Source organism: Abramis brama (genome assembly GCF_963993115.1).
Source record: "Abramis brama genome assembly, chromosome: 11".
NCBI classification, from domain to species: Eukaryota; Metazoa; Chordata; class Actinopteri; order Cypriniformes; family Leuciscidae; genus Abramis; species Abramis brama.
The window spans coordinates 33,267,665-33,288,377 of record NC_139973.1 but is presented as its reverse complement, the minus strand read 5'-3'; the positions used below and the strand labels follow the sequence as shown (position 1 = coordinate 33,288,377).

The 20,713-nt window shown below is 36.3% G+C and overlaps 2 protein-coding genes across 3 annotated transcripts; one reads left to right on the top strand and one right to left on the bottom strand.

Moving 5' to 3' along the window:
• The first annotated feature begins 193 nt into the window (after window positions 1–193).
• On the top strand, window positions 194–9,717 carry senp2 (SUMO specific peptidase 2). 2 transcript variants are annotated; one of them, XM_084127904.1, is made up of 17 exons: window positions 194–707; window positions 1,221–1,276; window positions 1,397–1,503; window positions 1,609–1,687; window positions 1,880–1,964; window positions 2,466–2,622; window positions 2,704–2,810; window positions 2,888–2,976; window positions 3,171–3,228; window positions 3,323–3,401; window positions 4,193–4,342; window positions 5,614–5,745; window positions 6,263–6,469; window positions 6,700–6,779; window positions 6,963–7,047; window positions 8,129–8,224; window positions 8,317–9,717. In XM_084127904.1, exons 1-17 carry the CDS (start codon window positions 544–546, stop codon window positions 8,380–8,382), a joined length of 1,797 nt encoding a protein of 598 aa, XP_083984030.1. In that variant the 5' UTR covers window positions 194–543; the 3' UTR covers window positions 8,383–9,717. The 2 variants fall into 2 exon arrangements, with proteins under 2 accessions (XP_083984030.1, XP_083984029.1); XM_084127903.1 differs by having other exon boundaries at window positions 234–707; window positions 2,463–2,622.
• Window positions 9,718–14,711: 4,994 nt separating this feature from the next.
• On the bottom strand, window positions 14,712–18,711 carry pjvk (pejvakin; the record flags this gene model as incomplete). Its single annotated transcript, XM_084129424.1, has 6 exons — window positions 14,712–15,013; window positions 15,107–15,250; window positions 16,392–16,509; window positions 16,599–16,740; window positions 17,683–17,878; window positions 18,501–18,711. 6 exons carry the CDS (start codon window positions 18,709–18,711, stop codon window positions 14,712–14,714), a joined length of 1,113 nt encoding a protein of 370 aa, XP_083985550.1.
• Window positions 18,712–20,713: the final 2,002 nt, after the last annotated feature.

Sequence of the window (20,713 nt, the reverse complement as noted above, 5' to 3'; positions counted from 1 at the left end):
AAGATTAACCCCATAAGTCTGGCTAACTGAGAGTGTCATGTCAAGTGATGCTGTTTAAAGTACTACACACACACGCCTTCTCTGCTGTAAAAGGTTTAACAGAGATAGAACATTCAACAGGTAAAAGCACATCCACTCGATATTTTTCTTCCGCTTTGAGACATGTGATGCTCAGTGTCGCATCTGATTGGTTACATTTCTTTTTTTTTATTGGTTCCATTCCTTGTCCCGCCAATGTTTAGCAGTACAGCTAATCGTTTATCAGTTATTTAATCAAACATTCACGGAATATACGGATAAAAAAAAAAGTAATTAAATTGCGTGTTGGTTTTAATAAAACATCGTTTCGTTTGTGATGGAACGTCAATCTCAGAGAATAGTGGGAGGGCCCCGCGGTTGAGAAATAAGTGACGCAGTAAGCGTAACTGTTACGGAAGGCTATTGAAACACATGAGGGGGTCCGTTTCTTGGCTCCAAAATCTTTAGTATAGAGACCTGGCACTAACAAACGAAACAGAGTCTTATTCATCGTGGTGGTTTGTGATGTATGAATGGATAGTTGACGGATTATCGTCGCTGTTCGTGCCATTTTCTGGTGAGAAATCCGCAGCCTGGCCTAGTGAGCACGGTAACGGTGTAGCAAGAGCCGCGGGCACAGACACCCAGCGGCAGGAGAACAACAGGCCCGCCAAACGCAACTATCAAAGGTGTAGTATTAGTCTTTTGTATTCCTCATTTCTGAATGAACCGAATTTGTATTGTTTTCTATATTTGGTAACACGCAGTTTGCTTGCTTTGTTCTGGCTGTTGTTAGTTTGTGTATTGTTCATTTAAGTTGCATGAACAATAGGCAGTGTAGTATTAGCAGTTGTCTATTAGGGGCAGGAATCAGTCCAATGTAAACAATTAATCAATAGACAATCTATTCACGGCAAACAACTTAATTTATGGACTGTTTGTCGTAATTGGTCATATTACAGGTTTGGTTGTCATTTAATGAACCGTGTAGATAATTTTTTTGTGTGTTTTTATGTTAGTCTTTATTTTGGTGATTTATATGAATAAAAGAGCATGTTCTTTACCAAGGCCAAGGGATATTGTATGTTTGCTAGTGGTTCTGAGGCTTAGTGATTTTTATTTTAAGTGCTCTGTATTAGTTTAAAGGTTTTTCGTCTTAATCCGTCTGATGCACTGACTTGAAGTGTTCTTCTGGGTTTTAGTGTGTACTCTGCTGATGGTGTGGCAGAATATCCAGAGGTCAAAAGAGCAAGACATGGTAAATATTTAGACCATATCTGCCATGTAATCAACAGTGCCTAATGCAACTTCACTGAACATTTTTCACTTACCTACTATCAAGATTTTTCCCCACAAATATATCATTGTCTGTCAACAGATGTGATCATTAGGGTTGTCAAGAAGACTTTTGCAGGGATTGCTGGGCTGTTCCGTTCGAGACACCGCAGGAAGGACGAACATGAAAAGCAGAAAGGCTTTACGCAGGTATGTTTGTATAATCACCACTAAGCACATGCAAAAACATGCATTGTTTGTACAGCCTTGGTTTCATGCACGTTGTCTTGGTTCTTGTGCTTGTTGGTGCCTCAGGTTGGCAAGGTTGCCTTTATGGGTATTGATGACATATACAGCAACAGCCTGAGTTCATGGATTGAGATTGACGGAATGGGTGAGTGTGACCTACCAGCATGTCTCGGTGATCTGTGAAATTTTCTACATATAGAAGCATCCTGAAAAAAATGTATCAAATTTTCTATAAAATTAATTAATAAAATCATACTGTCCCCAAACATTTAAACGATGGCACATAAAGCGTATTTCATAGTCTGTCAGTTTTGTAATGATTTCAATTTCTATTTAGATAAACAGATTGAAATGGGACTCAAAAATAAAGAAAGGACAGCAACCAATGTCCACCACAATGTCCAGGCTTTACGCAAACCTGAGTAAGTATCATTTAGTCCATTTTTGAAGTGTTTCTCAATTTTAAGCTTTTCTTTAGTCTTCTCAAATTTTGTTTTTATTATCTGCCACCGTTTTAATGATTATCTTTCTTGATGAAATGAATATCCAGTTGAAATGGTTTATCATTTTTACATGATTAAAGGGGAGATTGAAAACTTCTATTCATATAAAAAGAGCCACATATGATCTTTTTCTTTTCTAAATATTCCCACATCCAATGATGTACAGAATATGGGTGAAATTCAGCCAAACAATAAACACTCAGCAATTATGAATAAACATGCATAATGGAAACAATAAGAAGCATTCATGAAAGATGAACCTTACCTAGGCTACCATGTGCTAGCAGAAGTATCAAAACAAGGCTTGAGATACATACTTCTGCTTTGTAACTGTAAACCATATTCTGGAAGGTTGATGATACTAAAATGATTTGTTCTTTTATATGTTCTGTAACAGTCTGTATTTATCTCCTTGAGCAGTGGAGCAATGCTGTACAAGGGAAGCCAGGACAGAGGCAGGGAGATGCGCAGATCCCTGAAGCTAGTGCCGTCTTGCACCACCCACGGGCTGAGCACAAGACCGCCTGAGATGGAGCACCCGAGCCGCACACACAAACCTTGCCTGACCGTGGAGGAGGTAGGAAAACTCAATCTTGATGTACTGGGAAGCTTGGTGCGTCGATGTCTTTGATTTCTTGAGCATTTCTATTTCGAGTAGGCATTAAGAGAGAGCGATCGAGAGCATTACAGGAAGCTAGTAGAGATGGCTTCGGAGAAATACTCAAAGAGCAAACCATTACCATTTGGACGGATGAAGCCTCCAATGTAAGTCCTTAGAACACTTTTGAAATCATTGTAGCTTTGCTGGAGAAAATTAACGCTGTTTATTAAAACATTTTTAGCTCAAATTTCCCTCTTGATGGACACAAGGCTAATGGACACGCATCCCTCAGTTACACTACTGATGTGAGCAGACCTGCTCCAGTAAGAGGTGAGCTTAATTAACAGCTAATATACACCCAGCAGTATGAGCCTCATCCCAAATGAGTGTTGATGATAACGTTACCCTAATAAACTGCTAAACTTCTTCTGTGCTGTTTCCCTATATAAAACGGTTTTAACCTTTTAATGAAGAGATTCCATTATATTTTTTACAATCAAATCAAATTTTCTGTTTGCCTTCAGCCCTCCCTAACTTGTCTGTGTGGCGGGAGCCAGTATCACTAATGCAGACTAAAGACAGGTAACATTTTAACATATTGCATAAACATTATTGATTATAAAAGCATGTCTGCATTTATTGATTCAAATTTCTTTAATTATTAAATCTGCTATAGAACAATAGATGTTAATCGAAGCACACCAGGAAGTGATGTCAAGCAACGAGCCTTGGATAATCAAACTGCAAGAAAAATCGTAAGTGTATCTTCCGATTATTTGTTTTTTGATTTAATATTGAAAGCAACATTTTTTGAAAATTGTTCAAAACATTTTTTGTTCAAAAGTAGAAAATGAATAAACAGGTTAAATATTCAATCTCTGTATGTGGACTGGAATGAAACCGAAAAAAAAAAAAAAAAAAAACCAGCACAAAGAATTCAGCTTGATTTTTTGTTTTTACATTTAGGGGTAGAAATTGTATAAACAGCTTGAATATTCAATCTCTACATGTGGGCTGGAATGAAACACCCCTTTCTGCTGATTGGTCAACCATGCAGTCATCAGTTGTTCCTCAGTTCCACACAACAGTACGGATTCTTAAAGCAGCGGATGATTATGATTCTATTGATGTTTGGTTGACCAATCAGCAAAAAGGGGTGTTTCATTCCAGCCCACATGTAGAGATTGAATATTCAAGCTGTTTATACAATTTCTACCCCTAAATGTAAAAACAAAAAATCAAGCTGAATTCTTTGTGCTGTTTTTTTTTTTTTTTTTTTTTTTTTTTTTTTTTTTCTGCTTTCAATATTAAATCAAAAAAGGAATGATTGGAAGATAAATGATTTCAGTGTCTTATTCATGTCATGCAAGTGTTGCTGTCTACAAATGAAATTTTGAAATTTAAAAAAATTTATTAACATCATCAATGCTTTTTGAAAACAGTGTTATGTAGCTGTAATTTGATCACATTTCAAAGCAATATGGTATTTAATGTCGTCGTATAGTCCGTTTTATAAGTGTAGTTCTGTTTTCCTCACCCTCTCTAGCCTGTAGACGTGGATCTGTCAGCTGAGGTTGAAGCCAGGTTGAATCTTAAGGAGAAAGACACCGCTGCAGGACCCTTGCTACCATCCAGATCTGAACTGATTACAGATTCAGTAAGGCGCAGTGAGGAGGAGTTTCCCAGACTGACCAAGGTTAGTGTTTTAAAAGAAAATCCTGCCCTTTATAAATGTTGTTATACCTCTCTGTCTGATTGTTGTTGTTTTTTTTTTGTTTTTTTTTAATATAACAGTGTTCAGGAAATATTGTGAATATGCATAAACATATTTCTTTGTTAATTAGAATTTGGTGAAATTCTGATTAATAATGTCTCTCAAATGTGTTAACCTGATTGCTATAAATTCTAGTTTCTAAAAATTCTAACATATCTATTGTAACAGAATAATTATTTTTAATCTGTGCATGTACAAGCAAAAGTAATTTTGGGTGCTATTTATGATAGTAAATAGAATATTTATGTATATATTTTATATATTTATTTAAAGCAAGCCTTTAAAAGAAATTAGCGTTAATCAGTTTACATATGAGTGAATGTAGCAGTGTCATGACTTTTAACTTAAAATTTGCAATTAAAGGACATTTCTGTCATTAATTACTCACCCTCATGTTGTTCCAAACCCATAAGACCTTCGTTCATCTTCAGAACCAAAAATATATTTTTGATGAAATCCGAGAGCTTTCTGACCCCTGATAGACTGCAATGTTATTACTACTTTCAAGGCCCAGAATGGTAGTAAAAACATCGTCAATATAGTAATAATGTGACTACAGTGGTACAGTGGAAGCAACAAGAATACTTTTTGTACGCAAAAAACAAAAATAACGACTTTATTCAACAATTTCTTCTCTTCCCTGTCAGTCTCTGATGCTGTTCACATTGTAAACAGTGCAGCGCTTCAGGGTTCTATGTCAGAAAGCTGGCTCAGTATTGGCTGGCTCCTGCGTCAGCATCACACACATGTATCGTGGTGCTCACGTGAACAGCATTTTTGTTTTGTTTTTTGCCCAAAAAACGTATTGTCGTTACTTCAATTAATGATAGATATTTCAATTTTGGGTGAACTAACCCTTTAATGAATTAAATTAAATTTCTGATCTCATTTCATAACTGCGCGATAAATTGCTGACAATAAATTACAAAAGCGAACATATCCAATAAGAGAATTGTGGGGGAAAGAAAAAGCATGACTTCTTTGCTTGGGTAGCTTTGAGTGCCATGTAAACAGGGATATTCCAATATCTGAAGTGTAAACCCTTTTTTTTTTTTTTTTTCGGAATAAAGGCTTTATCAGAAAATAGACCTTAACTGAACAATGATGTGCATGCAAATTCTCAGTTTTGTTTCACTGTCACATTGGTTCCTTCTTGATTGAGTCTCAGTTTTTGTCTGTGTATCATGTAACAGGAGATGCAGCAGGAAGTGAGTGCTGCTCTTGCTCAGAGTGATCCAAACCTGGTTCTGTGCAGTGCTTTCAAACTGCGTATCACACAGAGGGATCTGGCAACCCTGCAAGAAGGCAGCTGGCTCAACGATGAGGTAGTGTCATTTCAAAAGACTTTTATTAGAAATGCACCATATATTGGTAACATGACGGTCATCAGCTGATAATGGATATTTAGTTATGTGTTCTCATTTTTCCCCCTCTATTTTTACAATACTTTTGCCATCATCTAATGTTCGCCAAAACTTAAAAACAGTAATAAATTGATTAAACCATACTAAATTAATTTGTTAAATGTAATCTTTAGCAAATTTTAGAATCAATAGATTGTAGCCTATATTGTTACATTTTAAATGTATTTATAGCATTTAATAGCATTTTTAGTGTTTTATTTTTCATTTAGGCAAAATAGTATAGAATTTATTCAGCCACTTATCGGTTATTGGCCATAACATGAAAATAATTGTTTTTTCCATAATTTTTGTCTGTCATACTCATAAATAAAAATGCAGGTCAGACCTGACCTCTAATATAACACATAATGATAGACATAATCTGAAAGTTCTTATGAAACATTACCTTTGATTAAACATGTAACCCTGTCGCTCTCAGGTGATCAACTTCTACATGAATCTCGTGATGTCCCGCAGTGAGCAGGAAGTAGGAGGCAGGAAGGTCTACTCTTTCAGTACTTTCCTCTTTCCCAAGTTGCATGGCGGTGGACATGCTTCAGTACGGCGCTGGACTAAGGCTGTAGACCTCTTCCTGTATGACATCATTCTGGTCCCTCTTCACCTGGGTGTTCACTGGTCCCTTGCTGTGAGTATTTAACCATAACTGTCATGGGTTCAAACATTAGAAACCCTTATATTAACAGTAGCAGTCTTTTGCGGCACGACGACAAGGACACACAAGCTTTCACTGTTTGGTGCCTGATGAATATTTTTACAGGACTGTTGATTTTAATATTTTATTAGCTTTTATTTAATTTGTGTCTGAGTGATGACGTTTAGATTTGTGTGTAATGTTTTCTCCTTTTTCTACGGTAGGTTGTTGACTTAAAAACGAAATCTGTACTATCTTACGACTCCATGGGTCAACGGCATGATGACATCTGCAACATGATTCTGTAAGTGATAATGTTGTGGAGCATTATACTTCACTGCTTATATTTTTAAGACAAGCATTTTGCAGTTAAAATGAGTTTGTGTAATTGTGCTGATGAGGTTAAATGTATCCATGTTAAAGTTTGTTCTCATAGTTTGTTTTTTAACACATTTATATTAACCTAATGACTGCATGTGTCTATCAGGCTTTATCTGAAAGAAGAGTTCAAGGTGAAAAAGGGAAAAGATTTGGACATGTCAAAGTGGACCTTGAGCAGTTTACGACCTTCTGTAAGCAGTTGTATAATTGCATATTAATTCATTTCATTAAATCCTATAAGAAGATTGTAAGGGTGTGTTCACACTTGGCAAGTTTGGTTTGATTAAAATGAACTGGTGCAATTGCTCTGTTAGTGCAGTTCCTTTGAAAAAGTGTGGACACTGCTGTTTAAAATCTGGTGCACACCCAACAAGCAGACTGAGACCCCTGAAAAGGTGAGTCTCAGTCCGCCTCCAAGTGACTGATATAGGAACGGACCAAAGACATTTAAACAAACCAAAAGCAGGGTGTGATGTCACAAGATGTGACCCTAAAAAGGACAGAATGCTCAAGCGTTGGCTCTTCACGGCGTAGGATCTACGTTGCCAATCAATTCAGTACAGCCATCGGAAATGCCATCTCCTTGCAGCAGATCTTCATTTCTGTAAAATTGAAGAATTCCTGAAGCTGTTTTGACTCCTTTACACATTGTATAAGCTCTTCGTGAATTCTCAGCTGGTAAACATGCCATGATATGTAGGTACGCACATACAACAAGCGCGTTTAGGTCAGAACTCAGCATTGTTTTGGATGTTCGGTAGGTTCCGTTGCAAAATATGTCATTTTTTTTACTTTAGGTTCGGTCTTAAAAATGACAGTGTTAATGCTAAGCAAACCAGGACTAAATGTATTATTTTAGTCTGGACCAAAAGAACCAAGAAAACGAAACTACAAGTTTGAACACACCCTGTCAGCATGACTGAGAAAATTGATTTTAGTTTTTACTTAAATATTACCAAAATTCAAAATGAATTTAATATTATTTCAGGGTAAAAGTAACAAGACCTCAGTGATCATATTTTTTTAAATCAATGTTGTCACACAAGGGGGTGCAATAAATAAATTTAAACAAAACGGGACTGAGTTATTGTTTGCAGACATCATGTACGAGTCTGCATTTGGTTTTATGTGTTTGCCAAACACTGTTTTTGCACTCAAATGCAACCCATATTCAAAGTTCAAAAGTTGAATTTGACAGCTGTAGAAGTGTGTTTCATTCTGGGTCAGGAATGAAACTTGCACTATAAGCTCAGTTCTAATTATTGTTTGTAGGAGATCCCTCAGCAGAAGAATGGTAGTGATTGTGGTGTGTTCGTATGCAAATATGCTGACTATATCTCCAGAGGACGCAACCTCACATTCAGACAGGTACTGCTTATTTACACCCACACAATTACTTGTATATACTTATGTATAATTATTGCAGAATTATATTTGCTATTTATTCCTTCTTTCTCTAGAATCATATGCCGTATTTCAGGAAAGTTATGATCTGGGAGATCCTCAACCAAAAGCTGCTGCAGTAGGAGTGTTGGGAATGTCGTACTGACTGAATCAGATTGACCAAAGCACAGGACCATTATATGTCTGTCCCTCCTGCTCTTTTCTAGAGACTTTTGGCTTTATATTGGCCTGTTGCAAAATTCCACCCAATTCTTTTAACAGACTGGATTGCTGGTTCTCGGACAGTTTTGTTTGCACAAATAACCAACCCCTGCTGTATTAATCCAAACACTAGAAGCGCAAATATGGTTCAAGGAGCAGAACACTGGACTGGGGTGTGAATAGATTTGAGCAGGTGGAAGCCTCATTAGCAGTTGTTTTTGTGAGGCTGGAATCATTTCATTCCAAGAATGTAGTCTTATTGCCCCCTACTGGTTATGCTGTGAGCAGTTCCCAACTCACAGAAGTAGCTGTTGATGTTACAATGGGGGGGTTAAAACAAAATGAACTTTATTCTCAGTAAGCTTTCAGAGTTTCTTAGCATGGGGATGTTTTAGCATTAACATATATCTTTTTACATTCTATTTGGATTAATAAGGAATATATTTATTTAGTTTGAATGATATTCAGTTATGTCAGCTTAGTATGTCAAGACTTGTGTTTAAAAACCAACAATCGTACCCATTAGTCTCAGAGCATCTTACTAGCAAGGTTTAATGTGCATGATGATGATGGTACTTGCACTGAAAGCAACAGCATTCAGTGGATCTGTTTTGTTTCTTTTGTGTCTCTACACAGTCCTGGCCTCCAAGTGCCTTGATTCGGGTGCATCTCATATTTGAAAGCCGTAAAATAGAAATGTTGAAGATTTTGGCTTTACACCTCTTGCTGGAGCATCCGACATGCTTGTTTTTTGTGTGCGGGGAAGCAACAGAGCTTAACACAAGTAAAAACCAGAGCTAGATGATGGGGAGGGGGAATGCATTGGTCTCATTTTTCTGATTCTAAATGCTATATTCATAATCCCAATGGCTGTATTAGACATTCTTATTGAACTGGAACTTTGGAGCAGTGAAGTTGTGCCAAACTGACATTTCTGTGGTTAATTTCTGCAATATTCCTCTCTCATCCAGTAATACAGGATCAAAAAGTGCTTTAATTCTGACTTGAAGTGTAAAAGAAGAAAAAAGGTCTATATTTATTTGTTCGTATGTGGCTCTTCTGATTTGGTTTGAGCTTGAGTGCATATCCGGAAGTGGAATTGTTTGTGAGAATGGAGAGCGTTTCGATTGGCAGTGAGTTCTGATGCAAGCTTTAATATAGAAAATGAAAAGGCCCCACTGCATATGAACTGTTTTTGTCATTAATGCAGAGTGTTGGTACTTATTTTTGTAAGTAATAAAGAAGTGAAAAAGAAACATGTCGCCTGTCTTAGTCACACTCTAATACAGCAAGTAAAGTCAAATTCCTGTCACAAGTAGGCCTGTCGCGATAATTAAATAACCGTCTGATCGCGATTATTTGATCTAACCGCGATTGTTTCAGACAACCGCGATTATTGCGCTCTTTTATAGGCCTACGGCACAAGGGGGAGTCATGGACCAAAATAAATAGACAAGCACTAATTACGTTTTCCAGCAATATATTCAAAGTCATCTGAAGCCATTCCATAGCTTAATGTGAGGGACAGATGATCAATGAACTGTTCAGGGCTCTAGAGTGCGACCAATTTTTGTAAGGGTGCGACTAAAGTTTTTCCTAGGTCGCACCGGTGCATCTAACGTCCTCGCATCCGCTGCCTCTCCACGAACTAAGCGTATGTTCTCCTTTGACGAAACTCACACTTTTCTCTCACGCGGCGCCACAGCTCGCACAAAACGACAGCCCTGCTTAATGAGTGACGACGGAGGAAAGAATTAAACATTCAAACGTAGCCTGGTTACACTTAAGGTCTGTTATATTAGTCTGATTTTATTTTAAATTTCGGCTTCCAAAGATTATTAAAAAATAATATATTGAGGTAAAACCATTAAAAACTATCTAACTAAGTGCAACTTCTTCCCTTCGCAGCATTACGCTGTCATTTCTCCCTAAAACAAACTTAACGACAGAATCAGCACGATCGGTGAATGTTGTAAAATGCAGTCTAACTACTGTAGCTAAATTGCGGGACGCGTTTAATAATTAAAAGAGCTATTAAAAACACAAAAATCAGCGCAAGAGATGCTGTTCGCAAGACGGCGCGCGCTCCGAAACAGACCGAGACAAGCAAATTATACTTTCGGTTTCATGTGCGCGTCTAAACGATCAATTGTACACAAAAGTGTGTCAAAATTACCGGCTTGGAGATTAACTAAAAACAGTTTATGTCTTAAATGGACGTAGTTATGGAAATAGTTGGGAGAATATGGTGCATCAGTCGCCTATTAGATCTGCACTCGGTCTTAAAGGGGCCGCAGTCTAATACAATAATAAACATGCGGACGATTGCGCCATTACTGCCAATCAAACAACAAGAGAAAAATCACTCACAGCTCTTGAAAGAATAACTTCAGCTTTAATAAGCATTAATAGCCTATATTTATGATAAGTTGTACAGTGTTATTTTACATTTTATTACTTTATTAGATTTCTTTTTAGACCATGCCTGAACGGTAATGTTAGTAGGCCTTCCTGAAATTAAAGCACTGTGTAGGCCTATATAATATAATGTGTATCTTTGTTTAATGGTTTATCTTTTGTTTATCTATTGTTTATCTTTGTTTATTATATATATAAAACAAAAAGTACCATAAGAATACAGTTAAAGTACCGGATCGATAAGCAGTATTGGTAAGAATAGGAATACCGTTAATAATTATGCTTCAAATAAAATAAAATAAAGTATTTACCTACACCTTCTTGTTTAAAATCATTTACATAATATATATGAATATGTATAGAGCGTGATAAAAAAGTGACCTTGAAATTGTGGCGTTAAAGGTGATGCGAGCCGAGGAAAAATTTGGGTGCACCCAAATTTTGTGCTGGTGCACCTAAATAAAAAAGTTAGGCACACCAGTGCAACCAAGGCAAAAAGTTAGTATGGAGCCCTGCTGTTGGACTGATATACACAAGGATTTGTGCCCTCGACATTTCTTCGCTTTGTGCCGTGAACTTTTAAATGCGCACTTGTGCAGCGCTGCGCACTGTGACTCCATGTTGCATTAAGCACATCATTCTGCACCCGCGATGCGCATACGCGCTTTGTTCCGCTCTGTTTTGAAGCGTATCATATTATCATGGTTTGTGCACATTTGTTTTTATTAACATGTTTAGATTTTATTAAATTACTGTGCAGATGTTTTCAAAAATTACTTTTTGCTGCTGATTTATACGCTCACTAAGTTTCATAAACAAATTGTCATAGCTATTGAATATATTTATTTAATATTTAAAGGTGTTAACTGTAATCTTACACTGCAAAATGATAACTTACAAAGGATTAAATTCATCACAATTATTTAATGAATGAAGCACAAAGCCCTAAAACAGACAATTAATCGGCATAATCGCCAAAGCCCTAACACAGACAATTAATCGTCAAAGCCCTAAAACTGACAATTAATCGGCATAACCGCAATTATTTTTTAGACAATTAATCGTCAGCCAAATTTCATAATCGTGACAGGCCTAGTCACAAGAAATCAATACAACTGCAACATAATTCAGAAGATCCTCTTATAGTTGCTACTGTTTAATATGTTATCAAAGCACCATATGCAGTGAAAGAACTGTATTAATGTTTTGATTTGCATTTTAGTTGCATATGTTGAGCTAATGTTGTCTTACAGGTGTCATTTTTGTTCACTCTTGTTCCACATGGATGCATAAAAAAATTACTTTTATTTTGTTACTAAACAATAGATTTCTATTTCAAGTAAATACTGCTCTTTTATCCAGTTTCCACAAAATTAGTAAGCAACTGTTTTCAACATAACATAACATTGATAAGAAATGTTTCTTGAGCCAGATCTGTAAATTAGAATGATTTCTAAAGGATCATGTGACTGGAGTATTGATGCTGAAAATTCAGCTTCAGAAATCACCACAATACATGACATTTTAAAATATATATGAACAGAAAACAGATATTTTAACTTGTAATAATGTTTGATAATATTACTGTTTTTCTTGTATTTTTAATAAAATAAAAGCATCCTTAGTGAGCAGAAGAGACTTCTAAAAACATTTTAAAAATCATACCAACTCCAAACTTTTCATTTATATTTATTTAATAGTGTAATTTTCACTTTAAATTTTTAAATCTTTTTTTAATTATTATTATTATTGTAAACAGATATGGACAGGCAGCACATGAGTTTGTGGAGGCAGTCTTTTTATGTGTGCTATACAATCAACAGTTTAAGGTAGGCCTATATTTTTTCCCCATCCATTACACTATTCTAACCAGTAGGACCACCAGGTGTCAAATACACAAATGTAACCTTGCACTATCCTTGCCCTCACTTCACACACTATCTGGAAACAGTTCCATGGTGTAATGTTCACAGGAGACAACCGTCAGTGATGCACTTCCTGTTCTGCCATCACGTGATCCACAGGATAATTTATTGATAGGCCTGAATTATTTAGATGACCCAGTGTGTTCGAAAACACAGCAGATGGTCTTTACGTGATGAAACTAATATCTGCCCTAGCTTTTTGCCCTAACGTATCTCTTTTCTTGCCCATTTGTATCTGGATGGGTAAGAAGCGCCATTTCAAAACTGATATAAATGAACGTTACTGACAATATGTAAACAATACAATACATAATTTAGCACCAGGTTTTGTGTCTAAGATCAGTCTCTTTCCGTTTGTATTATTAATATACTGTATTATGTGTTTTTCTGTCTTACAATTATGAAACTAAAAATGTTTCAGTATAGATAATTATTGGTCCCACTTTATATTAAGTATCTGTAATTACTATGTACTAACATTTAAATTAATCTTTCGAAACAATGCAGTTATTACATGTTTTCACATTGTATTCTATTTTAAAAATACCTGCATGTAATTACCTCTGTAATTAATTTCAGTAATTACATCTATAATTACACTGTTGACCATTCCCTTAAACCTAACCATACCACCAAACCTGTCCATAACCTTACCAATATCCCACCGCAATAGCAGTCAAAGTGTTTTGCAATGCAACATGAACACAATAAGTACATTGTACCTAATTATGTAAATACATAGTAGTTAAAGACATACACTGTTAAAAATAAATGTTCCAAAAGGGCGTTTCTGCAGCAGTGCCAAAGAGGAACCATTTTTGGGTCCCCAAAGAACCTTTCAGTAAAAAAATTTTTTATATTATTATTATGGTGAAAACTTTTTTAATAATCTTAGAGTAGGTTAACATGACAACGATGTACTAAAAATGGAAGCGTTTTTTTGCGTACAGGCGTTCCCCGTTCTCACGGATATGTGAAAACGATAAAAAATACTGTATTATGCATGCCAGGCCAGTAGTTGGCAATGTAACTTTGCAAAGAAAGCACACCGCCTATTGACTGAATACATAATACACGTGTATGACATTAACGTTCTCCAGAGAGGGTCGGTTCAAGGCTCTACCATTGGAAAAAGCGCAATGGCTAACTTAAATTACGTGTGCTTTGGTAATCAATCACATTACAGCCTTGACGTCATTGAATTTCGTTCAGAGTTGTGCGACAGTTAATCACTGTTTGCAAATACCATAGAAATAAATGAGAAGTGCCATAAACTGAATCATACCTGTTGCACAACTGTCCGTGACTTCTCTTATAAAACAGCATTTTTTTGGGTGTAAACTCTAAAAATAGATCAATCCAAAATGAATGTTTTAGAGCAAACATGTTGAAGATTAGCCAATGGGCGTCGATAAGCTATTTCCTCACAAAAGCGATTTATTCAGCGTAGTGAAGCCTCTCCTCCATTGACATCCATTAAAAAAAACGGCTTATTGTCTCCTTCCCTGAGTACTGCAGCATTAGCAGGCATTAGAATTTAATGTAATTTAAGAAGAATTTAATGTAATGTAAAGTGTGACCTAATTATTATTTAACAATTAAGATGCAACGGGTATAATAATATCCTCTCATCAAACAGCTGAATTTGTGACAAAACAAGGAAAAAATATATAAACCATTAAACTAATCACATAATAAATAATCAGATTGAGGTTTTGATCGAATTTGTTGGTTTACAATCATTTGTTGGGTTACAAATCATTGGTTTACAATGTCAGTGCCACTAACACTGAGCAAAGAACATTCTCGTGTTTTTGCTGAAATTAAAGATGATGGTTTTACATCTTGTGGTCATATTGCACAAGGTCTGCGTGAAAATCACCCTGGGAGTTCCTCCAAGCCATTTCTCACCTCAAACTTTTGTGCCAGAGGTCAAAACATGGTACAGCGTGGAGGCGGACGTACTTGTGTCCCCCCGAAGAGCATTCCAGGCAGCCATAGACAGTCTCGCGCTTCTGATGCCCCATGCCACACAGGGCGCACGGTCCTTTAGGTATGTTATGGTTGAGCAGATTTACACGTATGTGCTTCTCATCCCGCAGGTAGGCCGTGGACAGGTCAGTCATGCTGGCAGCCTTCTCGTAGTAGTCCGTCACGACATCGTCCATGTACATATCAGAGTGGGTGAGCTCTTCAAATGTCCTGTCATCTACAGCAAGCATAAATCAACAGTCATATTTGGAACATTTCTCCAAGATTTTTTAAATATTACAGATACAATTGACAACAGAAATTATATCACCTGCTCTGAAAGGATTCCCATAGATGATTCCCGACAGGAATCTCCTGAGTCTTCCAAAGGAAAAGCGGCCAATGAATCCCCCGAGCTGGTCACGTATCTGTTCCCTCTCAAACCCTCCCATTGACTCTGGTGCTACACATATGTCTGACCAAAGTTACATTAAAGGCCATTAGTTAAATAAAAAAACAGATGTAGACTACTTGAATCTGAAAATCAACTAATTTCTGAAAATGTTTAAATCTAAAAAACATCTATGATTCATATACAGTATAACTAAATATACACCCAAAAGTTTGGCGTCAGTAAGATTTTTTTGTGTTTTTGAAAGTCTCACCAAGGCTGCATTCATTTGATCAAAAATACAATAAAATAGTAATACTGTGAAATATTATTACTATTTATTTCTTTTGTAATATATTTTAAAATGTAATTTACTCCTGTGATTGCAAAGCTGAATTACTCCAGTTTTCAGTTTTTCCTTCAGAAATCATTGCTCGAGAAACATTATCAGTGTTGAAAACAGTTGTGCTGCTCTTTTTGTGGAAACCGTGATACATTTTTTCAGGATTCTTCGATGAATGGAAAGTTCAAAAGAACAGTATTTGAAATATGAATCTTTTGTAACATGTACGGAGCCTCTAAAAGCACATAGTGAAGAAAAAAATATGAGATTGGAGGAAAAATTATACATCAGTGGCAGTGCGTTCTCTCGCAAATGTTTTGAACTTGGCATTCGTTCGCAAAATGTAAGCATTCCGCCAAGAAATTTTGAGTTTGCTCAAAACTTTTGTACGGAGCCCCTAAAGGGACATATGAAGGAAACAAAATATGAGATGGAGGAAAAACTTTTGCGTTCCGCCGAGAGCTCAAAAGGTCGACGAGCAAACACAAAGTTTCTCGTGGGAACGCAAAACATTTGTGAGAGAACGCAAAAGCATTGACTTATTATTTGTCCTCCTATCTCAATTTTTTTCCACCTCCATAAGTCCCTTTAGGGGCTCCATAGTTTTGTGAGCTAATGCAAAGTTTCTTGGGGGAACGCAAAATTATTGCGAGACAACGCAAAAGCGTTGAAATATATTTTTTCCTCCCATCCCATAGGCTATTTCCACCACCATGTCCTTTTAGGGGCTTCTTAAAAATGTCTTTAGTGTCATTTTTGATCAATTTAATGAATCCTTGCTGAATAGAAGTTTTTTAAAAGAAATCTTACTGACCCCAAACTTTTGTATTTTAGTGTAAATTTGACTACATTACTTGAATTATGCAGCCATTTAATGCTTACCAAGACGTCCATCCAGACGCACATAAAGCTCGAGCACACTGAATGCTATGGTCGTGTGCGCTGGAATAACAATGGCTTTATCTCGCCCTTTAGGATTTCGACCGTCATCTATCTGGAACTGTGTGGGATAATAGAAAGCATCAGAGAACAGCAGATTTCACAGCCACGTATATAATTTGGCCTGGGGGTACAATTGCATTTGTTTACCCTCATGGTCGTTCCACGCATTCCAGCGTGGACGGTGAGGGAACACTGTCGTGTGGTGCGAATACTCTCCATGACAATGCACAGGACAGTGCGTCCATTCTCTTTGGACTGACGGATCAAACAGTGATCAATGTCCACTTTCCTGATATTTAAAAAGAAATGAGAGGAGAATAGACAGAACGATTTGTGAGAAAAAGAATGTAAGAATGTATTGATTCATTTAATCTAAGTACATGACCAAGAGTGCTGCCACAAATAATCACAGCCGTTGAAATAACTTATACGTACATCAGTAACTTAAATTTGAGACCCAATTATGACTGTTATTTTGTCAATATTTATGAAGCCCCTTAGGGACATGATGATGGAAATAATATGATATGGGAGGAAAAACTATATTTCAATGCTTTTATGAGTGAAGGGCAAAGTTTCTCAGGGGAATTCAATAGGTTTGTGAGAAAACGCAAACGTTTTGTGAGAAAGGGTACATTTTTCAGAGGAACACAAACATTTTGTAAGTGAACACAAAATTTTTGCGAGCGAAGTCAAATTTTCTGGGGGAATGCAATCATTTTGCGAGAGAACGCAGAAGTTTTGTTACCAAATGTTTTTTTTTTTTTGGAGGAATGCACAATTTTGCAAGCAAACACAATATTTTTCAGGAGTCAAGTCATACGTTTCCCATCACCATGTCCCCTTAGGGGCTTCTTAATTTTTGCTATACCAATGAAAATAGTTCCTGATGGAGTCAAAGCAAAATCAACCTTTGCGCATTACATTTATATTTTGTTCCTGAATTCATATTTTTGAATGAATCGGTTAAGTGAATTATTTTAACTCACTTATAAATAGAGTTATTTTTCACACATACTGTACTTCCATAACAATGTAACCTGTAAAAAGAACCACTTTAAAAATCTTCACTAAATGCACAGACTGACAGCCTGTCTGTGACGTGCAAAAAGTGAGTAATACAAAACAATGAAAAGTCCTAGTACTGCTAGACTAAATACCAGCTCTCATCCATTTTTGAGGTGCGGAACTGTCTAACTGTATAAAAATATATACACAATGTGTCCTTTACCTTGCATTGAGCTCCCTGAGTAATGTAGGAACCTCCACCTCATGCTTGGTCACAATTCCAAATGAGGCCTTTACCGCCACAGAGTCTGAACCACTCACGTTTACTCCCACCTCGTGGATCAGATGATTGCCCAAACGCCCATTTAGGGAAACATCAGACTTGTCTTCATAGTTCAGGAGCTGATATGAGGAGACCCCTGTCAACCAGAGAGAAATACACTCCCTTGATATCACTTACACAGTATGCACTTAAAGGGATAGTTCACCCAAAAAGGAAAATTCTGTTATCATATACTCCCCCTTAAGTTGTTCCAAACCTGTATGAATTTCTTTCTTCTGCTGAACACAAAAGAAGATATTTTAAAGAATGTTAATAACCAAACAGTTGATGGGCCCCATTGACTTCCATAGTATTTTTTCCATACTATGGAAGTCAATCAAATGTTTGGTTACCCATATTTTTCTAAATATCTTATTTTGAGTTCAGCAGCAGCAGAAGAAAAAAAAAAAATCATACAGGTTTAGAACAACTTGAGGGTGAGTAAATGACAGAATTTTCATTTTTGGGTGCACTATCCCTTTAATGCAAAAATACCTTCATTTATAACGCATAAAATGCTAAACAATTTCAATACACATTATATAATAACTGTTTTTATGCATTTTGTAAGAACAAATTACGCAACAATGCACATACAATTCTTTATGAATGTCTAATTGATGGCATGATAATCATGTGTTTGTTCATCTAGTAGGCTTAGGCCTATACTCGTCAAGTTATTTGAATTGATTTCAAATTATGAAACATTTCTTCCTCACCTGCTGTGATCTCTTTCTCTCCCACGAGTATGTCTTTCAGGGAGAAGGGGGTTGTGGCATATTTGGTCTTCTTCCAGAAATGTCGTCTCCTCTTCCTCGTCACCAGACTGAGGGGTTGATATCGGTCCGCTTCACTTAGACTGGGCACAGGGACCAGCCGTCCAGTGTTCCCCACCTGCTTCACAAAGTTCTTAGTTGCTGCCGCAAACATGACTGTAGTTCACCGCAACTTGAGCATTTCGTTTCTTTGTATGTTCATTCACAGTGGTCTGAATTTGACTTGGTCCTGGCTGTGTGGAAACATCGCTAAATGAGATTGAAGAGGTGCTGCTAGGGTTTGTCCAACCAGATCATAAATAATAAAGGGGTTGTAATCTGATCAGGATGTTCTTTGCCATATGTGTAGTGTCTTATCGGGTTAAAAAATAGACCTGACACCATCACATCTGTTATAAGTAACTCCCTCCAGAGTTTAAAGTGAGTATGACCTTATTAATGCTTGGTCATTATTGCTTCACTTAATTTGCAAACAGAATATAATTAGCCTATCTTAAATATTCTGTAGTTTACCTATTGCTTGTAATTTGAACATACTGTATAAACTTAACTTGAGGTTTAAGTTTATACATTAGACCACACTGCATATCTGATTGCCTTCTTTTGTATAGCATAATAAGGTCAAACTAGTTTACATGGAGAATATTTGTGGTTAATTATGAACACTTTATTTCACTGGCAACCCTTTACAATACATTTCTATTCGTTAACAATAGTTAACTACTTTAGTTAACATGAACTAACAATGAAAAATAGCCTACTTCTAAAACATTTAGTCATTTTAGTTAGTTAATTTCAACATTTCTAATACATAGGCTAATTAAAATCAAAAGTTGTATGATAATCGTATTTAATGAACCTGAGCTAACATGAACAATGAACAGTTGTAGGCCTGTTTTTATTAACTAATATTAACAAAGATTAATAAATACCTTAGCAGTTATATATTTTGGTTTTGTTTCAGTTATTTCTTGTTACATACTGTCAGCTTCAGTGAGAGAAGTATTACTTCAAAGTAGAAAAGAAACAACATGAGATAAATCATATGTTTTACCAGAATATAGCCTAGCAACTTCTTCTTTGAGTTTAACTTATGTTTTGGTAAATTTACAATCTGTGATGATGTGTAATGTCCATTTTTAGGATAAGTTAAATGTTTGCAGTGATTCACAGATGGTGAAATAAACTGTGGTTAAAGACAACTAAAAGGTGTTTCTCACCTCGTAACTGAACCAAGATTCCTTTGCACTAACAAAACGTGGATACTTTCTACTGTGAAAAGGAAGTGAACTTGTGAGTCTGCATAAAGTAATTTGTTAGAATATGTCTAAACTGCAGTGTCCAAGGCTCATTTGGCTAGAATGTATTTACGGAACGGCTCACTCACTCATGACCTCATGTGGCTCCTCTTTATGTCCACTGATGGCTGGAGAGAACTGAGGTCCATTACTGTTGAAGGCACACTGGTAAAACATTAATGGGAAAAAAGAGCTTTTGTAAAGAGTTGTTTATAGAACACAGTCTGTACGCATGTACAGTAATACTTTGTGAGGCCAGCCAAGAACATCCAGAAGTCACCCTGTTACTCAGGCAATTATGACGATAAGGTGGGAGAATGTTTGCAATGGGAATAAACTTCTTCATTTAGAATTGTACAAACAACTGTATGACATGAATTGGAGGGAAACAGTCTAACAACCTATATTTGTCTTGAAGTAATCTGCCTTTCCAGATGTAGAAAGATTTGTGCAATTAGGCCGAGTATGAATGACCAATCCTGTACTGGTTTCAAAATGAACCCCCACCCACCAAAGTTTCTTTAGAGGTAACATTCTGTTACTAAAGAGATTTAAAGAGTTTACCCCAAAATTTTAATTGTGTCATAATTTACTCTTGTTGTTTCAAGCTTGTATGACCTTCTTTCACAAAAGAAGATATTTTGAAAACTGAAAAGTGCTTTTTGTCTATGCAGTTAAATTCAATTGGCTTTAAGATTGATGCATGTTAACATGGTTGTTCTATTTATATAACTTAGACTTTTTGAAAGAAGTCTAAAATCAAAAATACATTTAAAACAGTGAAATATTATCACAATTAAAAATATTCCTGTATAGGCCTATATACTGTATTATAATATACTGTATTACTATTTTAAT

Coding starts and splice junctions, on each gene's coding strand:
- senp2 (XM_084127903.1), top strand. CDS start 544: ATGTATGAATGGATAGTTGACGGATTATCGTCGCTGTTCGTGCCATTT. Junction 2,623..2,703: donor CTTGCCTGACCGTGGAGGAG/GTAGGAAAACTC, acceptor TATTTCGAGTAG/GCATTAAGAGAGAGCGATCG. Junction 3,402..4,192: donor ATCAAACTGCAAGAAAAATC/GTAAGTGTATCT, acceptor CACCCTCTCTAG/CCTGTAGACGTGGATCTGTC.